This window comes from Pygoscelis adeliae, unplaced genomic scaffold, assembly GCF_000699105.1.
Source record: "Pygoscelis adeliae isolate BGI_AS28 unplaced genomic scaffold, ASM69910v1 Scaffold4, whole genome shotgun sequence".
Classification (NCBI taxonomy): Eukaryota; Metazoa; Chordata; class Aves; order Sphenisciformes; family Spheniscidae; genus Pygoscelis; species Pygoscelis adeliae.
Window position 1 is genome coordinate 10,205,129 of NW_008824986.1, and position 14,553 is coordinate 10,219,681.

The 14,553-nt window shown below is 37.3% G+C and overlaps 2 protein-coding genes across 2 annotated transcripts in view; one reads left to right on the forward strand and one right to left on the reverse strand.

Annotated features, from left to right (window-relative positions):
- The window catches only part of FAM175B (family with sequence similarity 175, member B), a 20,603-nt gene extending 6,655 nt beyond the window's left edge, over positions 1-13,948 (reverse strand). Inside the window, 8 exon segments of the mRNA XM_009326020.1 lie at positions 1,541-1,655; positions 3,730-3,814; positions 4,477-4,596; positions 5,173-5,363; positions 7,979-8,045; positions 10,617-10,653; positions 13,667-13,757; positions 13,943-13,948. Of these exon segments, the coding sequence (XP_009324295.1) occupies positions 1,541-1,655; positions 3,730-3,814; positions 4,477-4,596; positions 5,173-5,363; positions 7,979-8,045; positions 10,617-10,653; positions 13,667-13,757; positions 13,943-13,948 (712 nt within the window).
- Positions 13,949-14,195: 247 nt separating this feature from the next.
- The window catches only part of METTL10 (methyltransferase like 10), a 10,201-nt gene continuing 9,843 nt past the window's right edge, over positions 14,196-14,553 (forward strand). Inside the window, exon 1 of the mRNA XM_009326021.1 lies at positions 14,196-14,233. Within this exon, the coding sequence (XP_009324296.1) occupies positions 14,196-14,233 (38 nt within the window). The remainder of the gene's footprint in view (positions 14,234-14,553) is intronic.

Here is a 14,553-nt window from a genome sequence, read left to right on the forward strand (position 1 = left end):
CCATGTGACGTCATGCTCAGTACATAAACTGGGGGAAAGCTGGCCGGGGGGGCCGCTGCTTGGGGACTGGCTGGGCATCAGTCGGCGGGTGGTGAGCAACTGCATTGTGCATCACTTGCTTTGTATATTCTTTTATTATTATTACTACTACTATTATTATTATTTTGTTTCAATTTTTAAACCATTCTTATCTCAACCCCTGAGTTTTCTCACTTTTACTTTTCTGATTCTCTCCCCCATCCCACTGTGGGGGGGGGAGTGAGCGAGCGGCTGTGTGGTGCTCAGTTGCCAGCTGAGGTTAAACCACGACATACTATTAATACAGAATGCAGAACCAACCCTAATAAAAACAAGCATCTTTAATGGGACTTATTTGCACCATGGAAGCAAACCGAATCAACTCAATACTAATATAGGTCTCCAAAACACAGCAGAGGTATAATTTCTGCATTCAGAGCTTCACTAGAAAGAGAAAACTGTCATGCTTGTATTGCCTTGAATAAATCAAAGAATTACCTGGTTCAGCTTCCCCCAAAATGAATCCCCCCCAACACACAGCAAGAAGGACAATATTTCAGTAGCTTCATGGAATTAGAACTAATACAGATTGAAATTCATATCAGTGATGATATGGTACTTGAAATAGGTAGGCAAATTCCAACGATATTCTGCATTTAAATAGTTTCTTCCACTTTCTAGCAGGTACTCCTGAAGCTAGGAATGACTTCAGAATGGGAAGATTTAGTTCAACACTGAAAAGTGGTATTTCCATGCTAATCATGTTCACCACTAAGTCAGCAAATAATGCAAAAAATGTTGACTAAATTAGGATTCAGTAACTATGAAGTGGGAAAGGAGGACAAAAATGTAGATGGTCTCCTCCAAATCAGTGGTGAAAAACCTGATATATCCACTAAAAGCTACAAGTTAAAAAATTATCTAGACAACACTTCAGATGTTCTACATCAATGTTCATCACTCAAGCACTCATTTTCCTTCACCCAGTTTGTCTGGTATCCAGTAATATAACTGAACTCTAACTTAATTGGTGCTGGGCTTGTATTTGGGGATAGGGCTGGGGAGTAGGAAAGGGAATAAAGATTTAAAAAAAAAAACCCCAACATTGATAGCTACTGGCCTGTAAACACAGTACCCTGTTTCTATGTAATATTTCAAAAGGAATCTCTCCAGTGTTTAGATTTGCTTTTTCCATTCCTGGCTTTGCTCCACTTTTCCTTTCCTACAACTGATCTTTTCCTGTGTTATTTCCAGAATTGACTTTCTCGTTCTTTCTCTACAGCTTTGTCTCTCTCCTATGTTTTAAGTTTGCTAACATTGCATGACTCCTACAGAAAAATCTGCAGTACACATACATTGAATGATACCTGTACTGTGAAAGTAAATCCATCATATACCCTTCCCAATGTGATTTTTTTCCTTTTGCTATGAGCTATCAAGAATACAACTCAAAATAATTCCACAAAACGTTTTGTCCTTACAGCATCCTGTTCTGAAACAAAAAAATGAAAAGGTAACTTACTTATTTCTTGTTCTTTTTCATTTTTCTTTTGTGCGATTTGCCTTTTTAACTTGTTTACATCAGCTTGAAAAGATTCAACAACACGTTCACTTTTTTCTACATCTATACATACTGCCTGGGAGAAAAACATAAGATATGCTAAGATTTTGCAAAAATACATGAAAGACTTTCATGACAACATTAATAAAGCTACTACCAGACAAGAAGCCATTAAAAGCACAAAACTAAGAGCAGGAGTTAACTACATCAGAGCATAATATTTAACCTGAAGATCGTTTTCTTTACTGGCTGTTGCCAATTCCCAACCGCTGCATGATAGGAAAAGCACTTCCAAATAATTCATCATTACAGGAAGATTTGTAGTAAGATCCAAAGTTAGTTCTTCCTACTTGGTGGAAGAGACTTCACTTTTTTTTTTTTAAATACACTGTTGTTAGCAGAACAATGATACTGTAATAGCATGATTTTAAAGTGTAGCATAAAGGCGCATACTTTTTGCACTAGACCAAATTCGAATTGGGGTATGAAACAGTTGACCCAAGAGACAACTGTCCCAAGCTGATCTCCTAACTGATACCTCTATTAAATAAACAAGACCCATGGATTTTTCAACACGATTTCCCTATACTGGTTAGGAAATGAATGTGAAATTTTCATTGAAGGATCTGAGTTTAAAAACAGTTCTGGATAATATTGATTTCTTTTTTTAATCTAAACATGTTATACTACATATTGTTTACTTCTTCAGAAATTAAGTATTGGTCATTATCATTAAACATGATCAGTTTTGAAGAGTACACAACTCTAAAAGCACTGAAGAGTCTGAAACAGTAAGTCACTAGCCATTTACTGTTTCTTCTCCAAAAGGTTACTGTTTATGATCTTACCTACAGAGTTGAAAAACATTAACTATGCTTTCAGTTCTATATCTAATTTTTAGAAGTTTATAAAGTTTAAACCCTCCCCTCCCAACTAATTGGTGAATAATGCAAACTCGTCTCAGCTGCTTTACCAGAAAACTTATTTCCATTCCTGTAACATTCTCTGTGAAACAGTCACTTTAAAGATAAAAGTTCCTCAAGTTAGCTAACACCTAAGTTACTTTTAAGCTCTGTAATCAATGTACAGCAGCATGATTTATATGGCGAAATACAACGAAGTCACAGTTTTAACAGGTAGGAAGACAACTCCCTGATGATGTTATATTTGCCATTTTTCCAGACACTAATTTAAACAACAGCAAGAGCGCGAAAGGATATATGCACTCTTGCAAAAACAGCATTAAAAAATACCATTAGCTAATGGGATAGACCTCTGAAAATAAATTTTCATGTCTCCTGAAGCTGGTGTGAAAGCTGTCTGCCTTCTCGTTGTGAGTTACCCACCATACAAGGCAGGTTAGAAATAGCAACTTCCACCAAGAAATAGTAGTTCTCCTGTGCAAGCAGGGTCAGGGGATGGTTGGAGCGATTACTGCCTTGTTCTCCGCTATATGTGCCAACCAGCAAAGCTAAGCTGGAGCAGAGACACAAATCCCTTCAGGGCAGATGTAAGGGGGAAGCTGGGAAATAAGCTGTGACTACAGCACAATTAGCAGATGTGTGTGCTCCTGAGGCAGCACAGCTACGCTGCTCTTCACATAGGACAAGCTGTGAATTGACAAGCTTACATTTAGTAGATTTGACACTCAAGGCACTTTCAGATGCTTTGCCACATTTGAAGCAGGATTCACTTATGCTCTATACAAAAAACATTCACAAGTTTTACCTAACAGATGGAGCTCTTTGCTGCATGCTACATACCAAGATCCAGGAGTAATTTTTAAACTCACACAGGCAAGCCTTTAAACCTGTGCAAATTCCTACAGCCTTCAGGAAGGCTTTTCTTCAACGCATACTCTTAAAAATAGCTAACGTCTCCCAGAAATCACTAAGCATTAAATCATTGTTACTTGCAAAAGAGCAAGAATTGATGATATTTGTATCAACCACTTTTACAGCAGCCTCTGCAAGTGCACACATTAAATAGAAACTGACATTTCATTATTTAAGTCAGACTTATTTTCCTACAGTTCATGATAAATTGTTTACGAGCTCTAAAAATCTCCATCTCCTCCACTCCAGGTTTAACCAAAGGACAAACAAAAGATGCCACATACATAGTGACCAATATTAAGTAAAGGAAGTTACCTGTACTTTTTCCTGAAGTGCATTATAAACCTGATATATAGCCCTGATGTCCTTCATCACTCCATCTTTGTCAAAAAAATCAGTACTAAAAAAAAAGGCAGAAATCATTAGTTAGAAAAGACAACACAAGTTTCTAGCTCATGCTGTCTTTGAATTGCTGTTAAGCAGTCTATCGCTATATTTCTAACATGCATTTTATTTTATATTGCTAAAAAACATACCATACTCTCAAGAACCAGAATTTGGACAGCACCATATTCAATACCAAAATTCCTTCTGGAACAATAGAGTCCCATTTCAATGAGATTAAACTTGCGCAGAAATCTTTAAGCTTGTATAATTTCATTGTTAACAGTCAGAAGAGCTACTTTGCATTTACAGCATTTAATTAAAATTACTTGATTACTACAAGACTTCAGCACTTCCAAGTTGAAGTTCAAGTTTTAAATCAAGCTTGCACACAGAATTCCTTGGCGGGGTGGATGGAAATCAAGTAAGAAACTTCCAGCCAGAAGGCCCACAGCACCGACTGGCCATACCAACTCTGCTCTTCTGATTAGTGCGCCAAGTCCCCTTTGTTCTTCTAAAAGATTCAATTCTTAGCAGGACAAAAGTGCACTACGAACTGACCATCCTCCTCCAGAACTAGTTTTTTCCTGCTTGAAATGCATATTTGTAGTATTCTTTGGAAGGTACAGAACGTAGAGCTTGATGACTGTACTTCATTTGCAAAGGAAAAATCCTTACCCGTGTTCCTTAATAACTTTGGCATAATTCTGAGAAGTATTTGGCACTGAAGAAACTTTGTATTCCTGTTGACTAGTGTTGCCTAGATTAGGAATAGTAAGTGACACCCTTTGATTATACCTGTAGAGAAAGTTTAGAAAGACTTCTTAATTCACATTCAAAAGATTAATTACAATAGCCTTGATACTATCCCATCTCTCTGATGATCACAACTCATCTAATTTTAAAGCTTCTGTATTAGGTTTATTATAAAAGCTGCTAAATATTAGAAGTTGTGTTCAAAATAAATGCATTAACAAAAACTCCCTTGAGATGGACCTACCTCCATACCTCTTAGAACCTTTTAATTGTGCATCCAAACTACCACAGATACAAGAAGGGTGAAGCTACATTCAGGTCTATTATAAGAAACATGGTACTGACATCTGATTTCTCTTAAAATATTTTTTTTTGTTGTCTGAAGATTTAAAGACTGAAAAGAACTTTTGCTCACCCCAAAACTTTAATTTATAAATTACTTGCACAGAAAAAGAAAGCTTGTCATCACTAACAATTGTACACCAAGATGTCATCTGACAAACACAAAGCCTTCTTTACGTGTAATTGTACAAACTTCAAAATAGTTTAGAGTATAAAGAATAGCAATAAGAAGCAGAACAAAAAATGAGGATTGGTTCATATACAGAAATTGCATACCTTCTGTTTGGTCTAAAAAGCACATATTCTAAAGCATGTGTTGAGTTATTTGCAGTGGAAATGAAGCTGAAGAGAAGGAAGACAAGATCAGGCACTCCAAGAATGTGTGTCAGCTGTTTATGAATGATGTGCTCTCTATATGACATTTGCTGCTGAGTGTTCCTCCTAAATCTGTACCATCCAATAACGTTCTGTAATCAAGGTACATCAGAAAAACACAAAGTATTAACTGAGAGATACAGACCTACCTTCTTACAGTAAAGTTGCTAAAACTGCGGTATCACATGAATTAGCCAATAGCTTTATTACAACAAAAGCAGACTGAATTACTAGAGGCTTGCACTTATTAAATAACCTGAAACAAGTGACATCCTGTTACAACACGACTATTAATTGCTCAACCTTACTGTGCTACAAACACCTGTGTGTCCTCAGTGGCATTCAAGATCCCACTTCCAATATACTTCAATTGTTTAATTTTAGCAACAAACCTTGGAGCATCTTCAAATTATTAGACTTGAGCTGTTTTCAAACACAGCAGATGTGGGTTTTCTTCAGCCTAAATATTTCAACTGCCTATTCGCTTGTATTGATTTGTAAGACACTTCCAGTGCTTCACAAACATATTTGCAAATTCATGTCTGTTCATGAGACATACGGGACTAATCTGCAATAACATTATCTCATTGTGTATTGAATTGTGAAAGATTCGTATGCACGTCAGATAAGACCCATTCTAATTCAATGATTATTTTGAATACAACATGCATTAAACTCCTTTACTTCATGTAAACTAACATTTAATTCAGGAGATTAAAGAAAAAAGACACATCATTAACAATTTGGTTTAGGAAGCGTCCCAGGAATAGGCACTATCATGTAGCGATGCGTTAAGACTGCATGTATATAGTCAGTGGAATAGAGCAGAGTCTACATATTAAACAATATGACTCCTGTGTTAAATAAAAAAATTGGAAGCATTATTTTTAACTTTTTATAGTAAATCCGTACAATTACTTAGTCTGAATGTAATAAAATGTGCTTAGTTTGCTAACAAAAGAGAATACAAGACTGTCTTGGTTCCCAGACAGCAGTATTTCTTTCTTTTTTGACATTATGACAATTAGAGTCATTAGATTTGTGGTGCTTTAGTCACACGACACTTGCAAGTTTTAATTTCTCCAGTTTTGCCTGCTTTCTCACCACAGTAATGCGTCTTGCCAGAGTCTCCCTGCAAGGTAGGTCGTAACAAAATAAAATTCAACTTAAAACTAGCGAGACACAAACATTCTTTTAATTATGTTTTTTGCCTTGTCTCCTGAAGGGGAACTTAATATGCTCTGTAGTGTTCTAGAGTAGAGTTATAGGGTTACAGAATTCAGGATCTGAGACTGGAAACTCATACCATCACCAGCATAAAGACGTACATGTCTGTATGTATAAATATACACACAAAGTACCAATGTACTCAGCATAAATACATTAGTAAATACAGAGGAGTTCATTCTAAGAGCATTTGCTGGAAGAAACAGACAAGAAAAAAAGCATTACAATCATCAGTGTTGCAGAAGCTGCACAGATTTAGGACTTGCTTCCCTAAAGATCCCTCCTCAGTGTAAGCCTTGTCTGTAAGCTAAAGTCCACAGTTCAGGTGGGTAAGGTGAACACAAAGTAAAGACTGCAAATTCAATTAGCAGTTGAGCAACTGTCATCACACACTTTGCATAATGATGATCAATTCACACAGTAGGCATTCTTACTTGGAGTAGTGAAAGCTACACTTGAGTCACCTGCAGAGGACAGAAATCCCAGAAGCCCAACAGGTCATGCCTTGACAGTTAGCTCTGCTACTACTGAAATGCAGCCAGCAGTGCTAAAAGCAGCTGGAACGACATTGGTTTGCTGCCGCTTTGTAAAAACGAGTCAAAACAGGAAAAAAAGGTCTTGTTTTAACCACTCCTACCTTGTACTAGCTCTGGCACTAACCAGACCTCGTGAGCCAAATTCATGTACTCGTGATGCTTTCCTGCTAGGTCTAACGTGGTCCACAGTTGCCACAAATTGAACCATGCAAGTCAGTCATCCGTCTTTTTGCCAGAGCAAGCTGACTGGTGGATTCACTTCACTACATAAGGAACCACACCTTCAGCTCTGCTCTTTGATGTATCAGCTCATGAGAACTTCCAAATCATTTGATAGTTAGAAAGATAGCGCACTACAAGTATAGAATGAGATGAAACATTGAAAAAAGGTTTGACTCTTCTCCAAAGAACTATTAAAATTTAATCTTCTTAATACTAGTTGTGCTACTAACAACATATGTGTGACAAAGCTATGACAACATCTGATGTAACTGATAGAACAGTTTTTCCAGTTTAAAACTCACAGTGCAAAAACTGCAATTACAAGGCTATATCATTACAAGTCTTTTAAATGAACTCTTTAGAACAAATTTTCAGATCAGCTACGTTTCTGTTGGTTTCAGCAGCAGAGTACACAATCGTTACGGTACATGTTTAGCTCAGAAATTTGAGTTGGTTAATACTAGCCCTTCATTTTTGGAAACCTAAACTTAAATCCTTTGCATTTCTTCAGAGAATTTAGACAGTGCCCCAAATTTAACCTAAATACCACAAGTCCACCAACTTCTGTACAGGAAAATCCCTGGGTCAAAACAAACCATCAGATTTGTGAACGAAAATTTCTTCTCGTTAACTGCCTTTGTTTGTTTTCCAAAACAGCTCTTTGTTCTTTCTAATTATAGGCTCTAATGACTAGAACAGGACGAAAAATATAGAAAACTTACTTTTCTTCGGTCTTTAAGAATCCTGTCCAAACTCTCCTCGTTAACCTTGCCCGCATAGTCATAAAAGCTTGAACCAAAAAGGAAGAGAGAAAGGTAGGTACACAGTTTACACACATGCACATTATACGTAAAGTAAGTAATTTATACTTTGAGTGTTCTTCAAATAGATGGCATTCTATAAATTACAAAGCAACTTCTGTGGTTTTACCTTTATCAACATAGGTATTCACATCACCTACTTAAGATATCCAGCTCGGGTGCTACATAGAGCACAGTTAGAAGCCTAGGTTGACTGCACAGCTAATAGACAGATGCAGTTGCTCATAGAGGAAGACGCAGAGCATTTAAATTAGATGCATAAGACTAGCTGGTGTGAAAACTCTAACCCCTTTTAAACCACTAGTAATGAAATACAAGGTGCCTGTAATTATTAGTTTTAAAATGCTTTCATTGCACACATTAGTTTGATGCCTAGTATTTCACTGCCAGCCCCTACAACAAGGGGTACGTACATAAATGCACTGTGTAATTTTATTTTGACCAGCATTCTGTAAAACCCTGCTTCAATAATAAGAGGCCTACCTGCCAAAGAATAAAGGAAAGCAGGGCCATTTTACATGCAACTACAAATCAATTTCTTGAGCTCCAGTCCCGCAATTAGACTCACATGATTGGACCCTTGAAGCCAAAACAGTTATACTGAGGTTAGCAAGAATCCAAAGTATCATGGTCTTTCCATATGGCTCTGCTTACAGAACTGAGGCCCAAACCCTGACAAGTTGTTATTTTGAGGACACGACAGATTTAAGAATTTATAAATCTGTTTACACAGACAGGTTTATAAATTCAAGTAAATCACACTGCATGATAAAAGGAAAAACATTTTAAAATAGATTCCTCCTTGACTTACCTGCCAAGTCCTTAGTCTCTTTCAAGAGTGATATCACTAACACCTAAAGCAGTGCAGGAAAACACTCTGTTTTAGAGGTCTATGATCTCAACTCTTGTGTGTGTGGGTAAAAAAAACACAACAGAAAATCCTGAGCTCAGTACTTGGCTGGTAAATAAGGGTGGAAATAAAATTTATTTCAAGATGCAAGTTATTGTGAATATTAAGACTACAACCAATTACTGATTTGAGATACTACATAATATTTGCATAATCTTTTCAATTAATGTTCACAATATTTATACATTCTTGTAAGTAGCAGATATCCAATTCTCTCTCTTTTTATGCTTAATAGGAATTATTTTCTTATGGGATGAGCAACTAGTATGTAATGAAACACCTTCATTTGAAATCCTTTTAAAATCCTTGCTTCTTATTCAGTTCCCATGTGTTGGTAAAAGCACTGGAACCAAGCCTGTTATACTCAACACCAGCAGTGTCAGCTTACAAGAATACAGAGCGGATGCGCAATAGGCCACCTCAGACTGGCTTCACTTAAGTCAAAAGGATAAGGTAGAATGCCCCAAAATCAGCATCTGCTACAACTAACAGAACAGAGAAACCAACAGCATGCTCTGGTACTGATAAAGGCTATATGAGGGTTTCCCCTGTACTCTGAAGTAAATAAATTAATCAGTTTTCTTGTGCAGAAAGCATGCAGTGAAATACAGACTTCTTCCCCTTCCTCCATCAGCTCAGTTACTAACAACCAATTTCTTGACTGGGGAAAAGCAGTAAACATGATCAGTTTTGATATGCGCTGCACCAAGCATCACTAGGAATCAGAAAGAGGCTACTAGACACTGGGATACTATCTTGATGTGTAGAGTATCTAGCACTTAAATCACAGGGTTAAGAGTACCCTCTCTGTAATTATCAGATAGCAAATGATAGACTGCAGCTTTTCTCTCTAATGTAACTAATGTCGATCATAATATCTAAGATACCGTGTCTTCATAATTGGTTGGAAATCTCTGAATAAAGACAAGAGGAGATTAATTGGGAATTCCTTCTAAAAATAATTTCTAGACAGCAATTTAGAAGCCATCACTGTATAACAAGTGAAGACTATAGAGAAAAGCTACATATACATAGATGGAAGCTGCTAAAGAGAATATATTAGACCTATATTTAATTTAAATTCTGGAGTACAGGAGATCAGAAGGCAAAAAAAACCTAGGAAGCTGAAAGTTTCAGAATAATTAGTTGGTGCAAGTCAGTACAACTAACTACAAACCAACTTGTTAACCCAGCAAGTTACTAAGGTTAGGGCACACAAGGTGTCCTGTGACCCACCAGGTCCAAGCAGAGCTAACCTAAGACTGCAATAATTTAAATTGGTTTTGACATTCATCCTAATTATCAGAGCGTTACGATTTGATCTGACTGCTATCCCACCTCCACTAACTACATGAGGTGGAAATTCAGAGAGATAGAGAAATACGCCTGTACTAGCTACCTCAGCACACTTTCTAACCTAATATTTTATATTAAGGTAAGTGCTACTAAAACTGTAAACTCATACTTTCATTGTCATGGCTGGTGCCATTTACACGTATTCCTTTAATATCATCAGATGAGCAAACAATGCAAACATTGGTAGGTACATTTGAAATGCTAATATATTTCAGTGAGCTACCTATTTTTATATTCTGCAGCCAACACAGGAAGACAACAGAAAATGCTTACCTAAAAAGTTTTGAACAAGGCTCATGGTTATGGATTTCTGCAACAACAAACAAACAAGAAAGAGACATATGTCCAACTGCTTAAGGTGAAGAGCAATTACAGTGGCATACCTTGCGTGAACTTTCCACATCACAGTTACGGAGCAAATAAACATTTGTGTCAGACCACACACTGCCCTTAATGTCTCAACAACACTTGATGACACAGCACCATACCCAGAAAACTAGCTTCTCTTTCTAATCTGCCATTTTACAGAGGCAAATATTTTAACAATAAGACATACACTTGCTCAGACACACACAGATGTATCTGAGCCTCAGATACAGACTTTTGATACTATTTTATGGTTGTAGCCTCCTCACAACCTCCTCCCCCTTTTTGATACACCTTTCTACAACAGTTTACTTGCATTCATATACAGCGTTTAATACAGCAGCAATGAATAAAAAAAGGGATGGGGAAGGGAATCACTGAAATGTTATACATTGGAGTATTTAACCAGGCAAGGCAAAGAGAATCTATGATGAGAAAAGGGGTTAAATGCCACTCCCAAACGGTTAGCTGCAATTTAGCATTCTGTTATATGAAGTATTAAAAAGTCACAGCAGTATTTTTTTTTCATTGAAGGGGTTGTAATAAATGTTAAGATGCTTATTTAAGCAGCAAAGGTTGTAACATGTCAGCAATCTCAGAGAAGAGCAAGAAAAGCGCAAAAATCCAATCCACATTATCTCTAACACCAAGCATGACTTACTTTTCTGCAGCATTTAGTACTTCTTTAAAGTTCTCCTCTACTCCCAACTTTTTCCCAAATACAGCTTACCATTTATTCATATTATTACACCTCGATCACATAACTTTTGTCTGAAACTGTATTTGCTCAGACTGAATAGCACTTACATAGCAATAATATTTCAAGCTCCTATATTAGAACCCCGCTGGAGAGTTTAGCAACAACTTTGTTTAGACTCTTCCTTCCTGAAGAGTGACTCACCACCTGCTGTTCTGAAAGTCACAGGCTGCTCATGATTGCAATCTCAGCAGAGTCAGAACCAGATCACAATTCCCAAGAACAACAGACTACACACATTAGCATCTCAGCGTATTTAACCACTATCAAAACAAGTCCCTGAACATCCATGGCAGGCATACTGCCCGAGAAACCGTACACTTTCACTGGCAAGAATTCCTCGTGATGCTGCTGTTACAGTTTCTGACTTTCTTTATTTGGAATTGCTTAAAAGTGTATCAACCCTGTATTTTCACACTGGCAGACAGGAATCTGTGGAAGTAATTTGCTAAACAAAGCCAGTAAGTTCAATTATTCCAGTTTAGACCAATTCCTTCCAGCAAATATATTGATTACAACTACTGAGAATACATACTTGATTCTCATGTTATTACATTGCTACATAGACCTTGTCTTTTGAAAAACAGGAAGTAACAAGCCGACTGCTCAGAACGCATGAAGCAGCCATCATTCTAGAGTTTTACACATTGACTTATTGTATCTCTATATATAGTATATGTACTATATATACACACATATATACTCAAACACCACCACTAAGCTTTGAGACAGCAGACACATAAGAATGTTAAAACTCATCTGTGACAACGGTGCCACAAAACTGTCAGTCTCAGTTCATGAGTTGAACTGGGAGTTCAAGAGTTAATGTTGATAAATAAATATTGAAGTAAAAATTTGGTAAACAAAAAAATATCTCCAGGGGCAGGTAATTTCCCTTTTCAGAAAATAACTGTAATCAGGAATGTGGCAAAAGAGTTATCTAAAAAGGGAATAATTTTTAACACCACAAACACTTGGTTTATGAAACCACACTGAGGCTGCAGTTGGTGACATTACTGTATTACACTGTCAACAATAACTAAGATCAGTTACCACTGAATAGTCACGTCTAGTTTTGTCTGAACAGACATAGCTATCAGCTGCCCTCCTTTATACAATACTTTGATAGTGATTATACACACACACACAAAATCCTATGCCTTTATTTTTTTGTAATTTAGCTAAATTAATTAATTGTAATTAATTGACACTTCACACAATCGATTTATCACCCATGTTTCCTTAGGAATAACTGGAACAGGAAACTAATTAACCTTCTGGATTCTTATATACACAACCATCCCTACTTTAAGGTGGCAAGTATCTTGAGATGTAACATAACATAGTACACACTCTCACAGATCATTAGTTCTGTATCAGAGTAACATTGAGAGTCAATCACAAGACCTTTGTGTATTAGCTAAGCTTTATGCAGACCCTGCTATGTCATCTAGAATCAGATCCACAAAGCCAGTTATGTACACATTCGGGTTTTTAAAGAAGGTTTAGATGTATTTTAACATCGGGTTATATATACATAAACAAAGAAGGCATTTTCTTTCAGAGATTTCCTATTTTCTATAAACCATAGAGCTAAAAACATGCAACAGCTTCTCACTCATATAAAAATATCTACTTCAACCAACAACACTTAACAGCAAGATCTTAGATCTTCTTTCACTTTCATAACAACAAATCATTGTACAGTCCTTGTGCTTATCAATAAATTGTTTCACAGATATTCCTTGGCAAATCTTGCTGTGACAGTTTATTATGGCATCAACTACCAGCCATCCATCCAGCCAAACCTTCTACTGGATATTTGCCCCCTTTTCAGTATTAGTAAATCAAGCAATGCATTTATTTTACTTTGAGCGCATGCTTGTATTTAGGCAACCATATCAAGCAGGAAACTCCCTGCCAATAAACAATTTGTCCATCATGAAAAGCAGACAAATGTCTCCAATGAATGATCTTTTTTCCAGAAAGGGAGATGCATAAAATCCCCATATCTAGCAAAGGACTGTTTCCTTTCCTCACATCTCAACCACAAACACGTAAATACTGTAGCAAATGCGATTCTGAAAGACTGGAACATCTTGCGCTGGTCTCACAAGTGACTTCTTACTGAACTGTCGTACTGAAAATTGAAAAACTGAACAGTGCTTCTTTCAGAATTTCTCAAAGTTCTATTACTTACCAATCACTTGTAGAAATTCAGTGTTGCTGATCTGTGAATCACTAATGCTAAAGGTCTCTTCTTGTCTCACCTCTCCTAGCAGAAATCCTTCCTACAATTTCAAGGGAGAAAAAAAAGACTAAAAATAGGAAAAAAACCCCACTATACAATCATTTATTGTAACTTTCTTAGCATTAAACAGAAGAACTGAAACAAAAATTTAGGTTGAAAGACACATCTGAGCTGCAGTAGGTATAACCTGTCCTTAGGTTTACCGAGGCTGATCTTCTGATTTACCAACATCCTTTCACAACACTACAGGAATAGGTTGTCCAAAAATAATATTTTACTGAAAGCTTCCGTAGGTAACGCACAACTTTTATAAAAGGCAAACACAGATTACATAAAGAAGCACTCCCAGCTACACAGGCACGGACGGGGTGGACGAGGAGGAGGCCTGAGCTCGGTGCACCGCACCACTGCTGCTCTGTTCCTTCAAAGCTAAGGGGAAGCGGAGTTTACATCTGCAGAAGCTTATTCAAATTTACACATGGAGATTGGGCTGGACCTTGAACAACACCAGGGATTGTAAAACTCGGGAGGTAACTTTAAGTCATCTTTTATTCTCCACCCCCGCCCAAAATGAGGAAGGAGAATAAGCGGGAATCAGGTGCTTTTGGCATAAGCACCGAAATGGCAGTGCACCGTTTCCTGCTGCGGAGATAAGGGAGCAAGCTCAGACTAGAAGTTTGTCAAGAGAACAGAGGGATTTAGAAACACCCCGGTTCTGCATGGTAACCAGGATTAGCTACCAGCGCTGGAAAGCCAGCGCTACTGCAACACGCACGCAAACACACGCAGCTTTTACAGACGCCCTTTCTGCCTACAGCCGGTTTCCTGCATGCCAC